Source organism: Orbicella faveolata, unplaced genomic scaffold (genome assembly GCF_042242905.1).
Source record: "Orbicella faveolata isolate gen_17 unplaced genomic scaffold, um_ofav_v1 contig_3, whole genome shotgun sequence".
NCBI lineage: Eukaryota > Metazoa > Cnidaria > Anthozoa > Scleractinia > Merulinidae > Orbicella > Orbicella faveolata.
The window spans coordinates 4,000,001-4,015,640 of NW_028301558.1; the positions used below are offsets into that span (position 1 = coordinate 4,000,001).

The 15,640-nt window shown below is 37.7% G+C and overlaps 1 protein-coding gene and 1 long non-coding RNA gene across 9 annotated transcripts in view; one reads left to right on the top strand and one right to left on the bottom strand.

Moving 5' to 3' along the window:
* The window catches only part of LOC149106108 (uncharacterized), an 86,755-nt gene that overhangs the window by 7,345 nt on the left and 63,770 nt on the right, over positions 1–15,640 (top strand). The gene's annotated exons all lie outside the window — the stretch shown is intronic.
* The window catches only part of LOC110051669 (putative G protein-coupled receptor No18), a 38,651-nt gene that overhangs the window by 397 nt on the left and 22,614 nt on the right, over positions 1–15,640 (bottom strand). For 4 of the 7 annotated variants that reach the window (XM_089297878.1, XM_020757725.2, XM_089297879.1 and 1 more), the window contains 2 exons: positions 4,941–5,005; positions 1–4,707 (listed from right to left, as the gene is read on the bottom strand). The exon at positions 1–4,707 is cut by the window's left edge and continues 397 nt beyond it. In XM_089297878.1, coding sequence (XP_089154004.1) covers positions 3,481–4,665 — 1,185 coding nt within the window. In that variant the 5' untranslated portion in view covers positions 4,666–4,707; positions 4,941–5,005 and the 3' untranslated portion in view covers positions 1–3,480. Of the gene's footprint in view, positions 4,708–4,940; positions 5,006–7,600; positions 8,057–12,743; positions 12,905–13,071; positions 13,561–15,640 lie in introns of those variants that run through there. The other 3 variants (XM_020757727.2, XM_020757723.2, XM_020757721.2) reach the window with 3 other exon arrangements.

A 15,640-nucleotide genomic window follows, 5' to 3' on the forward strand; every position in this document is an offset into this window, starting at 1 on the left:
TTTCCCGCGTTTGCCGCCCGTCGCGACCAGCTTGCGTGCCGCTTGCGTGCAGACGTCACCCATGGAGTATTTTCACTCACGTGACCAGCAGCCATACAAATTCATCGGGACAAAAGATAGAGATTACATAAGAAAATAGTTTAATTCCCACAGAATTGGTTTGGGACACTAACAGGGTCGCCGTTTCATTGTTTTGGCACACCAATATGGCTGCCCTGACGTCATGCTCGAGAGAGCGCTTTCACTCGTGTGGCCAGCAGCCATTCATATTTACTGGAATAAATAAAAGTGTTTACATGAGAAAAGAGCCAGCAAGGCCACTATTTCATTGTTTTGGGACACCAATATGGCTGCTGTGGCGTGTGTGAAATCCTTTCTGCGTTCGGTACAGTTTACAAGCGAAATGTTTTCACTGCTTAGTTACTGGTTTGTTTATATTTCGACTGTAGCAAGCTCCAAGACAACTCAATTTAATTGAACCCTCTTTGTTGCTAGGGGTCAAATTTGAGCCGCTGAATTCATCTGCGACGCAGGTTAAACACTGCAACTTAACGAAATAACTGAAGGCTAGTTTCCGTTAGACCGCTGGGTTGTAACATTGTGATTTCCTTAAGCGAGAAAAGAAAAGCTCTCTCCGAGTCAAAAACATGAGCGGACTAGGACGAGTAAGTCAGCCTTTCGAGTACAAATGTTGCCTTGCCAAGTTCAAAAGAGAGAGAAACCTGAAAAAGTCTATAAAAACTCGTATTTAACGATATCTCCACCTGATCTACATCAACTCTTAAAGCCCGTTCACACCTAGCTGGAGAAATTTGAAAACGGAGCTTTATTTGTACGGTTAGGCCTACCGTCCACACTAATCCGTCACGAAAACGGAGCTTTTTGAAAACGCTCTTCAAACCGAAGGAATTTGAAATGCGCCAGCTTTGTGTTTTCGTGTGGACTGAAAATATTTTGAAAACGGAGCTTTTCGAAAACGGTGTAGTCACGAAAATCATGTGATTTCCCTGTTCGAGTTTTCCTCAAACACAAATCCAAAATGACCGGTAATTGTTGCGTTTTCAAATTTTTCCTGCGTAGTGTGGACGGAAAACTTTTGATGAGTTTTCTTAGCGAAAACGTCGTTTTCAAATTCCTCCGACGTATTGTGCACGGGACCTTACTTTGCCGAAAACAACCAAATAGCACCTTTTGAAATATCGGTTATATTTCATAAGGCGCCATTTGGTATTTTACTTTCAAACACTTTCAAACGTGGCAAGGTCATTAAAGTGTAGGTGATCTCTCCTTTGCCAAGACACATAACGGTGCCGGTACACATTTCTCTCATAATGACCATGAGCCTTGGTAATTCCGTTTTCGAATAAGCTTGTTCTAACCGATCCCCAGCGATATAATCGAAAAACCAGCCTTAAGTTTCTCTGTTAAAAAAAGATGTTCTTTGAGTGTTTTTTTATTTTTAATCTCTTAGCTAACGGAATGGATATGTCCCCTCGAGCACTGAATAATAACACAACTAAGGCACACAGCGCTGTAATTAATACAATATAGTAAAACTGGGGTAAAAATATCCTAATAAAATATAAACTAAACCGAGCTCGTAATTTAACTATGCCCTTAAACGGAGACTTGGCCATAGCAAAAATTATTATACAGTGGCTGAGTATTATGAGGGGCTAAGCTAAAACTAATTGAAAACAACCAAATTGCTTTTAAATCATCAATAATACAAAGTTAATTGCTTAGGACCGCTGCCTAATTATAAGCTTAAATAGCAATTACTATACATGTGGGCTACCGCAGTGTTTTGTGTTAATTTAATACAGAGGTAATTAAATTTTGTGATCGTTCACTGGCACGCTGTAAAGGAAATTGAAAAATTAAAGAAAAGAATGTGAAATACAGAAAATAATACAGTAGAAAGTAGCAGGGTTTTTTTTTCATTATTTCTTTTGCATAGAAACGCTCATTGTTATGGTTTATCACCCCATCGACGTGAACAATCCGTCTTAAGAATCACAAGCTAGCATTGAATTTATACATTCTACTTTCTTTCCTAAAAGCAATTAGACCTTAACGACAAATGGTCTTCGTTTGTCAGGGACAAAACGACGCAATCAAACAACAAGCCAATAAAAGTCTCTCTAGTGCCATTCAAGCGAGTCATGGTTTCATTTTCACACGTGATTGGCTGTGAACTACATCCAGTAACTATTTTGCAATGAAAATTACGAACAAGCTTTTCAGCGTGATTAACATTTACGAGCAAAATGTTCTTGATTAAGCTGTGTTGAAGTGGTCCCTTCTCTCAAATTTACGCTTAAGAATGTTAATATTTCAAGAGTATTGAAGTCCGTTCTCGTTTTATCCCACAGGGTAGCGCGGTTGATACCGTTTTACGGCACAGAAGCAAAGTAAACAAGCTATGTGGGAGCTAATAGCCTTTGTTACGCTAGACTAAACAATCATTTATTATCCATAGGTGTTAACCGTTATCACGCATTACTTTGAAAAGTGATTAATCGTCTTTGGAAGGTTCCGAACATGTTTTGCCGCTAACACAAGACGCAGATCCTGTCGGTCTTTTGTTAGATTTAGCCATTAGACAAAATGGGTTCCAAAATGTAAAATTTCAAGATTTTTTTTTTAAATTGCAGTCTGCGCTTAATTCGCAAATTCTGAATTGCCAACCGATAATATATTATTTAAATTCTAATCTCTGCCTTCATTTGTCTAGCGCGTGTGAAGTATAAACCACCGAATTCAATTCCAAGATAGGCGGCATTTTTTGATGCGGTATTCCTAAAGAAATGTTTCGTCAAAGATTATTCAATCTGTTTCTTTTTTCACCGTTATTGCAATTGAATCAGCAATATATTCATGGCATTGAGATATTACAGAAACTAGGATTACACTTTGAATAAGCACTTGCTAAAAAAACTGTGATAACGCAGGCAAAGTAAACATAATAGCTTAATTAATAAATTTTAAGTTGTGAACGCTAAGTTAGACGCAGACTAAGTCTTACTTGTGGAATTCGTATCATACTGGGTAGTAATATTGAGTCAAAACTGAGAAAATGATATTTCGTGTAATTGCAAAAATTGAAGTCTTCAAGGAATCGCGTTCTCTACTAAAAGCACTAATTGCCCTTCTCATTTCGTAATGGTCATTTCGTCGTAATTTTCAATCAAAACGTTGTTACGCGATTCAGTTTTTCAATAGTTCTAGTTTCTACTTACTTTCTTTATGTGTTTCTCTGAGGGGGAGTCAATATTTTGTCTTTCATCTGCGTTCTATATTCAAAGGTGTTCGTAAAATGTTAATGAAACTCGCCGTAATAGACAAAGGAAACAGTGGAACTGTGATAAAAACATAAAGTAAATATCAAATTTTCGAGAATCGAAGTAGTTCATTTCGTTCACTTACTATCTAAAAGAGTCAATAAAGATAACAGGCATATCTCTTTTGTTTTAAGACTTACGCATAAGAAGAAAATGTATCCGTATAACCGTTTGACTTCGACAGAAACTTTGCGTCTGATCTCCGTGAGATTTTGCAGAGGACGCGCAAAAAGGCCGTGCGGAACTCCTTGTTGAAACAAGTATAGATTATGGGATTAGCTGCGGAATTGCTGACAGGCAGAACGTTTACGAACACTATGATGAGGGCCGTCTTAACAGTTGCGGGTATTCTCTCGTTACCGAAGCAATGTGGGCAGTATTGAAATGTGAGAAAGATGACGAAGAATGGGAACCACGACAAAATAAACACTCCCACCACGATAGCCAACGTCTTGGTTGCTTTGAGTTGCTTCATAATGTGTAGTCCTGAAGACCTTCGGGGTTTATGTTCAGTGAGCGGTTCGCAGCTTCGTTTTCCTATGGATATGGCCCTGGTACTCGACCCTGGAGAGCTGGCAATGCCGCTGGTCTCCTCGTTAGCGTTGTCTTGTTCGGGCAAGAAGTTGACCGCAATAGCGTCTCTATCTTTCTGCACTGCTCGCGCGTGCTGAATTGCGATCTTGAGAACCAGCGTGTAGTTGAAGATGAGAACGGCTAGCGGGAAAAAGAACGCAGCGCACGCTAAAATAGTGATGTAGATTTTAGCTTTTATCGAACACTGAGGTTCGTAATCGATGGTTTCCTTTCCGCCCCACTTCACAAACGACAGGCAAGCAAAGAGAAACGCGTACAACCATACGAAGAGAATCACTAACGCAGCTCTCTTCGATGTCATGTTCTCGCGGTATGTCAGCGGCCATTTCACCGCTAGCAGTCGATCGAAGCTGATTCCCGTGAGGTTGAGTATGGACGCACCGCAACATAACATATCGATCCATATCCAGTACTGACACCCAGCGCGACCCAAACTGGCGGGCCACTTCTCGTGGTTAACCGTCTGTGCAATCCTGAACGGCAGAGATAACGACCCCACGAGTAGGTCACTCACCGCCAGCGACACGATCAAGAAGTTGGTCGGCCTGCGAAGCCGTGGAAAGTAGTACACGCTGAAACAAACAAGACTGTTCCCTACAATCGTGAGCACTAGTACAATTGTGACGAAAGTCGCGGACGCGATGATACTAGCCTCGGAGACCGGTCTCTGTACCGGAGTCGGCACTGTGGTGAAGTTACCCAGGGTAGAAGTGCTATTTGCAGACATTTTCTTTCGGCGCGTACGTCTTCAATTGTAAACGTGTTATCACTGTCGAAAGAACATACGGTTCATGTTAATTTTCATAAACATAAGTCGCTTTGGTATCACATACAAAAGGAAAGGCAATTGGGGGTTTGTAATTATCCTTTGAACAAAAGAGACGAATACAAGCGTTTTGACAATGAAGTGTTTCACTTCGTGTGGCATAAATGCTAACATTAGTGCCGCAAAATGTTGTGGATTAAACGATACTTTTTCGAAAATAAATCGCTGTATCTTACCTGGATCGTGGCAGGTCTATAACACCAGTGATATCAGTGACTGCCTTGTATTATCTCTGACAAATCTGTTAGTGGGCAGAAAAATAAAATAGTTTATTATACTAACAAACATGAACATTAGGTCAAAGCTTTCATTCGCTTATCAGTGGAATCCAGGGGGCGGCCTTTTTTTCGTTGCGAAGCGAAAAAATCTTTTGAAATATCGTTACTGTGCCTGCCCAAAATGAAAACACGGAACACAGAATTGATTATATTTTTGGTAAGTCCACGGTGATTGGTTCAACTTGATATTATTCGCACGTTCACTGTGATTTTGTTCTTTGTTTTAATGGAAACACGAGATTAGATTCGCTCGTATGAAATTAATTTTCTTTTCTAGGCTCCAGTGAATGAAAACAAACCGCTTTTCTAAAGGCGACATAGTTTATAAGAAACTGACGTCTCGATAACGCGATAGGTCCAGTCATTAATTCCACGGTTTTGAGGCGAATTCCTAATAGTTTACAAGGAAAACAACGCAAGCCATCTGTGAGTTAAAGATAGCGGATTGCTGTTGGCGTTTTCGGGACTCTTTTCTTTCTCATTAGCTCTCGGACCGCTTTGCTGGTAGAGATTTGGGAAAGAAACTCGCTCTGTGTTTACTTAACTGAAAGACGCGAAGGTGGAAAACGACATTGTGTCGCCCAAATTTAAATCATCATGTTGCAAGATATGTTCAATTTTGTGTTGAGTTTGCCAATTGCATATTGATTTCGGAAGATTTAGCGGAAAAAAATGGCTCTTTTTCCGGTGGGAGAGTTTTGTTATGATAATATTTTCAAACTGTGAACAGCCAAATCTTTGTGATGTGTTTGTTTTGGATTGAAAAGACCAAGGCGTGTTCCATTTTACACTTACGGCGTGTTTTCATTATGTTTGCATGTATTTTTCGAGTTTAAAGTTGTATTTTTGAACAAACAACTCTCTGTCATGCTGATCTCGTGTATTGGGTTTTGGTTATCTCCGGCAGTGCTAAAAAGTTGGAAAACACCGCTGGTATTTCGCTTGCGCTTACAAGACTTAGGGGAAAATATATCGCACGTAATGGTTTGGCAAATAAAATAATTAAAATATTTAAAAACACACTCTAAAACATTGTTCACTCGTGAAACTAGAACCATCGAGTTTGCGCGTTCTTTTAATTTAATTCTACGATAACGAGGTGTCGGTTAGTCTCTCTTTAAAGCTAAAGTTGGCACAAAAAGCTAATGAGTTTGGGGAATGATGTTTCAAGGAAACAAGCCATTGTCATTTCGTTTTTTGATTATCCTTTTGCATTACATTGAGTTGTTTGCCCTGAGGTAGAGGTATTGACCTCGATTTCTTACAAGCCTAATTGAAAATTTGTTTGGCAGTGGAAATACAAAACAAACTGAAAAAAAATTATTGACTCCCAACCTAATACGACGCAGTATCTGGTATGATAGCTGTAATTTTCGACGAAAATTCGAAACTTATTTTCCTCGATGTGAAAAGGTTGTTGTATATATTGTCAACGCGAGACAGCTCGAAACCGCAGAGTTCAAGATTCAGTTGTGATACTAGGTCATTAGAATTCCTCTTGCGTTTGTTTTTTTAACCTCGAGACAAACGTTTGTTCTCAATCCAAGTAGTTAAAGAGGATATTCTTTCGTACTTCATTGTTCTTTAACATGTAACATTGATTAAGGACGCATTTGGAGAAATTTGGAAAGTTGATGGAGAAATCTAGCTGAGACTTTGCGGGAAAATTGCCGTTTTACAACTTTCCTTAGAGAAACACACAACAATTGGCCGCACCCATCTTAAATATCGTCCCCCCGTTTCTCGAATTAGCACAGGACATGTAAATCTCTAAATATTCGTGCGAACTGTGGCTGCTAACCCAAAGCAGTTCGTGCGGTTTTCGTGTTCATTTGATGAAAATCTAAATTAACAAAGATGTTCGACACGATAAGTGGCAATCTTTGAAATCCAATCTTTACCCTGACAGACATTTAGCACCGAAGTGTCTCTGGATGAATAGGCACGTTTATTTTATGAAAATTGTCCTAATGTAAATTCTCATCGTCCAATTTGTTTACCATGGAGCACGATTCTCGTTTCAAACAGCCCTTAAACGAGGGAGGGGTTGTCACATTTGCACAGTTGAGGGAAACTTCGTAACGAAGGTAGCTGGCGCTGATCTTTTGGAACAAACCTGTTTAAACTAGTTGTTTTAAAACAGTTTTTTGATTCACGCAGAATAGTTCAATGTTTTGTTTCTTCCGCTGGATTCACCGAGACGGCGTGAATCCTGATGGATTTGCATCTAAATGAAATGTAGCTTCTATCGCTGAAAAAGTATCAAATGAATGTTATTAGCGTTTTATCTTTTGAGGCATTTGATACACATGTTACGCGTTCGTGTTCTTACAGTCTACATTTTGTTGTGAAAGTCACGAAAACAATATCATAAACAATGTACACAGCAAATCGCTGTAATGTCTTTCAACACAGGAGTGCTGCCCAGCGAACCTTAGCTATGAACGCGTACAAGGTAGTGAATCGCCGAACGACAAATGATTGCACAAAACGCTATTTCAATGGTCATTCACGGCATCTGTTAAACAGCTGAAAGTACAACGTAGAAATTCTCATACCTTACAGAGCAAAGCTTAGTTCAGTGGAATCTTCTTTCCAAAGAACGTCTCGTCGAGGGGTCTACAATTCGTAGCTACGTTGATACGCTGTTGTCGGCGAAGATTTTCAGTGGGAGACAAGTCAAATAGATCTCGACTCGGCCGCTATTGAAAACCAATAACTGCGTATATCACATATGTTCGTGTTCACATAATTCACATTGGCAAATGAGCACACTTATCAACCTCGCGTCAAACGAACAAGTAAACCGATCACATTGTCCGACGCTATTTTTAGTGTCTTGTCAAAGTTGACATTAATTTGACTTCCTCGCTCGTAATTTAGAACCTGACTGGGTTAAATGCATTTTTCTGCTGATTAATGCAGCGAAAGTAATGCCTAATTGTTTTGGTACGAAAGGCTCCCAACGCGACGGAAGGGATATGTCCCCGCCCACTTTTTTTTTGGGAGTAAATTACGCCTTCGCGTCGATCGACAATTTTCCCTGCGATTTTAATCCAATTTGTGACGTTTTCGATTGCCGGAATTATCAAGCAAGATGTAAGCGCGATGATATCCCTAGCTCAACTGGTGCCGTCGGTCAGTTTTTTAACGCTGAGTGCAAAGTGCTCCTTTAAATTCTGTCGGAAAAAAAAGGCTGTTAATTCTACGGTGATTTCGCAACACATACAAATTGCACACCTGCTCAGAAGTTTATGTTTTTTTCTGCAAGTGCAAGTAAAACAAGGGAGTTGCTTAATGGTTTCGCAGTTTTTCCTTGCAAAGTGCATCCTGTCGCAGCAGAAAAGGCAGACACAACTTAGCATCTCAATTATTCCTGATAATTCCGGGGCCTTTGTAAACCGAGCCGCTAACCCAGCTATCTATATGCTAATCAACACGAACAGCGGAAAAATATAAAATGTCCCTTTTAAATGCCCCAATAGAAGTATATTACTTTTTGTCACTATTCCTATTCGTCAAGAAATCTCGCTAAATAAATAAATGGTAGATCAAAGTTATGTTCAGTGAGATAATTTTAACACGTTGATCCTAAATTTAAACTATTTTTATCTCCATCTTTCCCTTTGCGCCATTACGTTCATTTCGTTTTCCCGTTTTCTATTCGCTGCTTATCTCGTTTGGAATTTTTGTGGCATTCAGACTATTTTAAGCTATGACCTTAAGATGGGTTATAAAGATTTTAAACCGATTGCTAAATCTCTTGCAGTGCTTATGATCCAAAAATGGTTTCTATCCAATTAACTCATCTATTTTAGAGGGTTTTTTTAGCATTAATACCAGTGTAGTAAAAAAGCTATTTGTTTTGCCCGAGTGCTTTAAATTTTGCAAAATCATGTTTTTCTCTGCTTTGTGAATTATTTATCGGTAAAAATATACTAGCAAAGATCTTTCACACCACAGAATGGATTTTGTTGCTTTTTTCAAAAGAGTGCCATTTACATCTAAGTTAAGCAATTAGCAAATATGAAAAACCAGTGGTGGATAAACAAAGAGGCCATTTGCCAGCCCGTTTATCTAATTTGAAAAGGAGAACATTTGCCTTTTTTTACTTTAGACATCCTTCAAGGCTTCCATGTCTGTTTTAGTGTACGGTAAGGCTAAAGCAGTGATTTTATTGGGGCCCGCCTGGATTATGAAGTAAATTAGTCATCTTGTGTTGCCGTTTATCTGACAGACTTGGAGTGTGATTGCACCCCTAGGCGACTTTGGTAATTGCGATAAGGAAAACAGTATGCTTCATGCGAAATATTCCTCTGAACTTCAGTAAATATACCACCTTTTTGCCATAATATAAAAGAGCGTTTTCCTCGCTCTTGGAATTTGTTTTATAATTCTGAAAGTACTTAAGTTGTGATTGTTTACGTTGGAGCTTTCATCTAATGGTTTCCAACATGTTCACTTAATTTAGCATCTTTAATTTTAGAAAGTGTGTTTTAAATTTTTCAAAGGGTCATGTAACTGATCTCCCATTCTCGCTTGTCTATGGTGGTTTCAAAAAACACGCACATTTATTGCAAAGAGTCCCTTCGATGGAGATATTTTTCACTTTTTGAAGCGATTCTTTCTCAATTCACAAATGTTTAAGAATAAAACTATTGACGATTTTTGCTAAATAATACTGGTACATAGAAAAAAAGATTTCTAGGTAGTTTAAACAGCTGGTACTTGTTCATAAACATTGTGATCTTTTTTCTTTACTTTTGCAAAACAAGACAGTGAAGTCAACACAACAGGTTTGGTTTTGTTCAATTTGTCAGTAAAACTGGTAAGAACTGCTGTTTTCTTTTTTTCTTTTATTTTTGTCAGCGATGTAAAGAAAGAGTTCTTTTCGTTTTTTTATAAAAGGAAACTATTTTAGTTTCTAATTATTGCTTTGTACATATTGATTTGAACGCAGCTTAGTATAATCGCCTTATGCTATCGGGAAACAAAGCCGCAAAAAGCCGAATTAAATCACGCTTATCGCTGAACATTGCTATCCTCTGTTTCAAAAAATCTATGATAGCTATTGAGCTATTAAGGTGTGCTAAATCAATGTTAAATCCAATCCAATTATTCAGTTAAATCCAATCTAGGTAAATCCAATCCAATTCTGTTACGACTTTTTGAACTTTTTGAAATCAGAATGGAGCATTGTAAAATCCGAAATTATCTTGCAGCTGTGGAATTCAGTATGCGAAATTTAATAAAACATTGCATAATCCTTTTTCTGTTACAACTAGTAAATACGAGTGAAGTTTGAATTCGATTCACTGAGCATATATAGTTATGTTATAGTTATGAAACTGTTGGAAGTGAACACTGTTAGCTCGAGGCGGTAAACGTCCTCGGAGCATTTTCTTATCTAATCTCTGCTCCTTCCACTCTGAGAGATGAAGGGTTTACACTCCTTATTTCTGCGAGGTTTCTACCAACAGCTTCATTGTGGATTGTCTGTTTTGGTAGAAATAGAGAAGCGCTCTTCCCATTCGATTTCTCCGTCGGAAAAAGACGTCATATAAATTAAAAAAGACAGACTTTAGTCGCACGACAGAGTCGTAAAGTCAGAAATCTGGCTCCAGAAATGATAAATACCGGTCGAACCATGTTAGTGTGATCTAAGATCGTGGTCGATGTGGCTTGACCATTTTTGATTGGACTTTTTCTGTATTCTATTGAGTGAAAACTGTTTCAGTTGATATATGTGATTTACCCGCAACTTTTGACACGATATACAAGAAATCAACTATAAATGCTCTTAGAAACACTGTTTTACAGGAGAACGTGTGGCAATTTTATTTAAGAATATTCGCCTTTAAATAGTATTAGTTCAGCTCTTCGACTCAGCGCAGCTCAAGCTAGTGGACTCCAACTTGACGTAATAAACGAGTGATATTCATGGGAATTGCTAGTGGCTCCTTATCAGCCTGATTCCAAATATTTCCTTCGCCGATTGGCTTTAGAAAAACGTTGCTTTGTACCGGCTTTTTAAATGCAACTATAAAATCTGTAATCCAGGTTATTTAGGAATTCAAGCCGTATTTGTTTTATTTTTTTTTCCAACTTAATTATTGAATAATTTTATTTGCAAAGACGCTTTCTGTGAAAAGTTAACATTCAATTGTCATAACTAAGAACATTCGTCACTGTAATTCTCTTTACCTATCTCTTGTTTTCCTTTGTTACTGAGGTAAAATTAAAGTTAATACTTTCTTACATCTTGTCTACAAGTCTCCCAATTCGCATGACTGTGCGCGTTTACGTTACCGAATGTTTTATGTACGTTTACTCTAGTGTCCCAACGATAGGTGTAATTTTTAAATCGACTCTTATGTTTCACTGAGTTACAAGCCATTTGGCGTTGACAGTTTATTTTAATTGTCAAGCTGAATCAAAGACTGTTCTATTTAGGTGGAAAGATTTGTAATTTACTCGGCAGTATTGACAGTATTATCTTCAATTCTAGTCGATGCATGTAAAAACTAGTTTTATCATATTTCCTGGCCGTGTTTTCTGTTTTCTGTTTGAAAGGTATTCAACGCTTCAGCGCCTCGTGGCACTAACTTTTAAACATGAAGACCATTTGGGTGGCAAATAACTAACTTAATCGCAGTATCAAAGTACCATCAACCCCTGATGATTTTGCTTGTGTTTTTGTTGAGTTAAAAGCCTTGGAACTAAACTAACCGGAACTACACTTAAGTTTTCGCACGTTCTGGCAGTTTTATGACTCGCATGTGTAGAAAACATATCAATTCTTTTAATTGTGACCTCGTTTTCTGATCACTCGTCATCTTGGTATCAGTTCTTGGACTTGAAGGCTATTTTGGTGGAGGAAATAACCTTATAACCCTAATTGTAGGTAAATGACAAACAAGAACATGAGGCGCCAGGTTTGACATCAGCTGTAAGATGTCAAGTGTGTTATCATTGCGACGAACCCAAGTGTTGCGATTGTTCGTGTATGTAGTCAAGTTACTCTTGGGCAAAAGTTATCAAGATAACAGTTGTAATGCACTCGGACTACATGCCAGAGGTTTCCAACTCGTGCAGTTTTGCATGAAGCCCTTAACTGATGTTCTAAGCGATTCCTGCGGTGTTAATTCCTAGAAAGAAAAACTGTGTTTTTATTTTTCCACAGTTGTAGGTTGTTTCTGCTCACGAGGCGTCTCAATTTTAACGCCATGAATTCTGATCTAGACGTTAATTTTTGTGGTTACAGAACTGACATTATTTATCTCTTTTTTATAAGCGGTTGTAATTTTTAAATTGAATGCCATGATTCGGGTCTCCTTGTTAAGTGGATTGGAGTCGATCAAAAGAGCCGCAATTATTTTGAGACTTCTTTGTTCCGCCTAACAATGTTGAAACAGTTTATTGCTTTCCACTTTGTGCATCCAAAGAGCAATTTAAAAACACAGGCCACACGTGTTTGTCGTTTTGTATCACGAGAGTCAGTTTAAAACCTTTTTAAGTCCAAACACCCCGCTGAAGGTCCGTAACTCCTCAGCCTGCTTTCTTGCATTCGTTTTCACAAACGGTTTAGTCATAGTTTTGGATGGAAGGGATAATGGATCTCAGTTGGAGTTTCGCAGCCTTTTGTAACTATTGTTTGCTTAACGGAATAAAAGGTCATATTATGTTATAGAAATATCTTACTTCAGTGTGACGCTTTCTTAGTACGCTTCCCATCATGTGTTCCTTATTTGTCCAACATAAGCGCTCCTTTCACTGTGTAGTATTCAGTTTGCGTGGGGTTTGCCTTATGGTGGCAAGGAATGATTTGGACTTTAATATGTGAACATAATTAAGGACTTTTCAAACCACAGGACATGAAGGCACCTTGGTAATTAAAATCACTTGAGGGAGAGTTATGTAGAATCCATCACGATCCTAAAAATATTTTTCACTTGGAGATACTGTTATCGGAGTCAAAGCAATGGTTGATGTAGATGTTCTGTTTAGGAACCAGACAACAAAGTCTTACCAGCTTAGTCTCTGTGCCCACTTTTGAGGAGTTTGCCTCGCTCGCTCTTGAAGTAAGCTTTTTGGATTCCCGATGAGCGATCAACTCTGCAGTGAAGTTTTTAAAACAAGAGCTTGGCTTTTTGCTCTCGAAGTTTTATCAATGCGTAGTCGTCATGTGGCTTTCATAGAAATTCCTCAAATTCCATGAGATAATTTGCTTGCATGTCAAGTGCGGTTACTCCACTGGCGCGTCCAAACATCCTTTCCACTAGTAGAACACTTTTGAACTTTCGTTATCGCTGTCATCTTGCCGAGAGCGCCACCTAAAATTCCATTCAATTTTCTGTAACAATACTTCACCCTATCGAGAGGAGAGCTTTCATCCGACGCAATAGAAAAGAAATTAATACAAATACTGGTGATATGAAACCGTTTTCTATGGCTGTCAGGGTTTGATCTTGCAATATAGAAAAGTAGTTTTTTTTGTATTCGCTTTTACATTTTAACGCTAGATATTGCAATCATATCGTGAACTTGACAGGAGGGAATACCCACCACTATCGTAAACTTGAACAACGCAGCAGGGTTTGCGGCGAAAACTTGTGTAGGAATAACACCTTGTAATATTCCTCAGAACATCCAAGCCTTTGGTGAGAGACGCCAGTGATATTATAGCCTTAATGAGAACTGTTCGGAAACGCTTACTTAAAAACTCTTTCATCAAATGACGGGTTTTGCAAACCACACGGTTATAAATTGTGAAGGGAAAAATGTTATTTAAAAAACGTTAATGGTCTTTCGTGATATTGATCCCTTGTCGTCTTGGTTAATAATTTAAATGCCTCGTCAGTCCAGCATTGGTGAAAAAGTATACGGAAAAAGGACTTGAATTGCTTTCAATGTGTATAAATGTCTTGGCACATGGTCATCTTCGGTTATGGAGGACGGAAGTGAAAACGTAGAATGCATGAATTTTGTCAATTGTTTTGAAAATAAAGAATATGCTTTAGACCGAGTTATACCTCAACATGCGATTTATGTGTGAAGTGCAGTAAATCTTACTTGTTAAATAAATGATGATATAGTTAATAAAACTGGCCCAGGATTCTTGTTCTTTCTTTTCAATGTTTACACACAAGTTGTAAGAATATCGCTTTATTTATAGTTTGGGGTGACACGTTAAGTATTTTTTTCCAGTAATGCAATGTCTTCATTTTTGGTAACTTTTATTAACATGTGTTTAATTTACCTGGATCAATAATTTAGGTATTCTATTCATCCTATGATCTTCGTTTTCATGGAAGCTGTGCGTGAGATATATTTTTAAGGTAAAATCGAAGTGTGGCAGGAATTTTTCATTCTAGTAAAACGAAACGGGGACAACAGAAAATTAAAAATCTCGAAGATATACGAATACTTATTGTATGATTTTTCTATCAAGCATAAATTTTGCAGTAGCACTTGAGGTTTCTTATCGTGAATGCATTTTATTCCAGTAGAGCATAAAATCGTTTTTTGTTTGCAAAGGACTGCTTTTGGTTTTATATGATAATTTTAGGCAGTTTGTACGCTTCAAACGATACGAAAAAAAAACAAAAAACAAAAAACAAAAAACGAAAGTGTCATTTTGAGACATAATACTATAAATCCTTATAGTAGTGGACGTAATATAAAAATATTTTGTCTTCTAGTTGCGGTAAACTGAATTTTAAATTACCAAGCTGGAAAGTTATCTGCCGTTTTAATTTTTCTTATCCTCTTTTGGCTCAACCTGTGTTTTTTCAAAGTTTTAAAAATAGATCTTTTAATCTCGATTCAGTCTATTTTTATTCAAGAAGTTTCGTTTTTTCCTATTGGTCTGGTGGAAACGCAGTGTTTTTGCGTCCTTTTTTTCATAGCAGGCTTGGCTGAAACTGTATTCTGAATCTGAATGAAAACAGACTATTATTTTGAAGCGAAAAAGCTGGATTAAGTAAACATCGCAATGTATAGCGCTCTTTTTGACGTGTCACAAAAATACATTTTTCAATAAATATTTACTTAAACAGAATTTTGATATCGGTAAAGATTTAACGAGAGCATTAGTTAGAAATACCTGGCACTCATTTGCAGGGTCTTTGTAGAACTGTAAAACTTGCGTGACATCTTTTGTAATTATTTATCGTGTAAGTCAATTTTGTACAATACTTATATATTTTGCCGCCATTAAATGACAAAGCCTTGAAATGAAAGACTTGAATTGATTTGTCTCCACTCTGATCTTTTAAGGCGAAACGAGAAAAGACACAAATTAATGTATTTTATTTTAATCTTTTTTTTGTTGTTGTTCGTTTGAAGGCAAAACGAGATCAATCAATCTTACACAAATAATACTTACAGGGTTCAAAACCCTTTCCTTGATTAATTGTGATTAACCCAGGTTGTTCAAACTTTGTCATTTATGAGACTGTGAAATCCGAAATCAAACGTGGACGGATTTACAGATTGTTTGTTACGAATTTCACTTCTTAGAAGATGAATGCGCAACTTAAAAGATTAGTTGGATTACAGACAAGGCATATTATTTTAATTAAGAAAAAAACCATCGT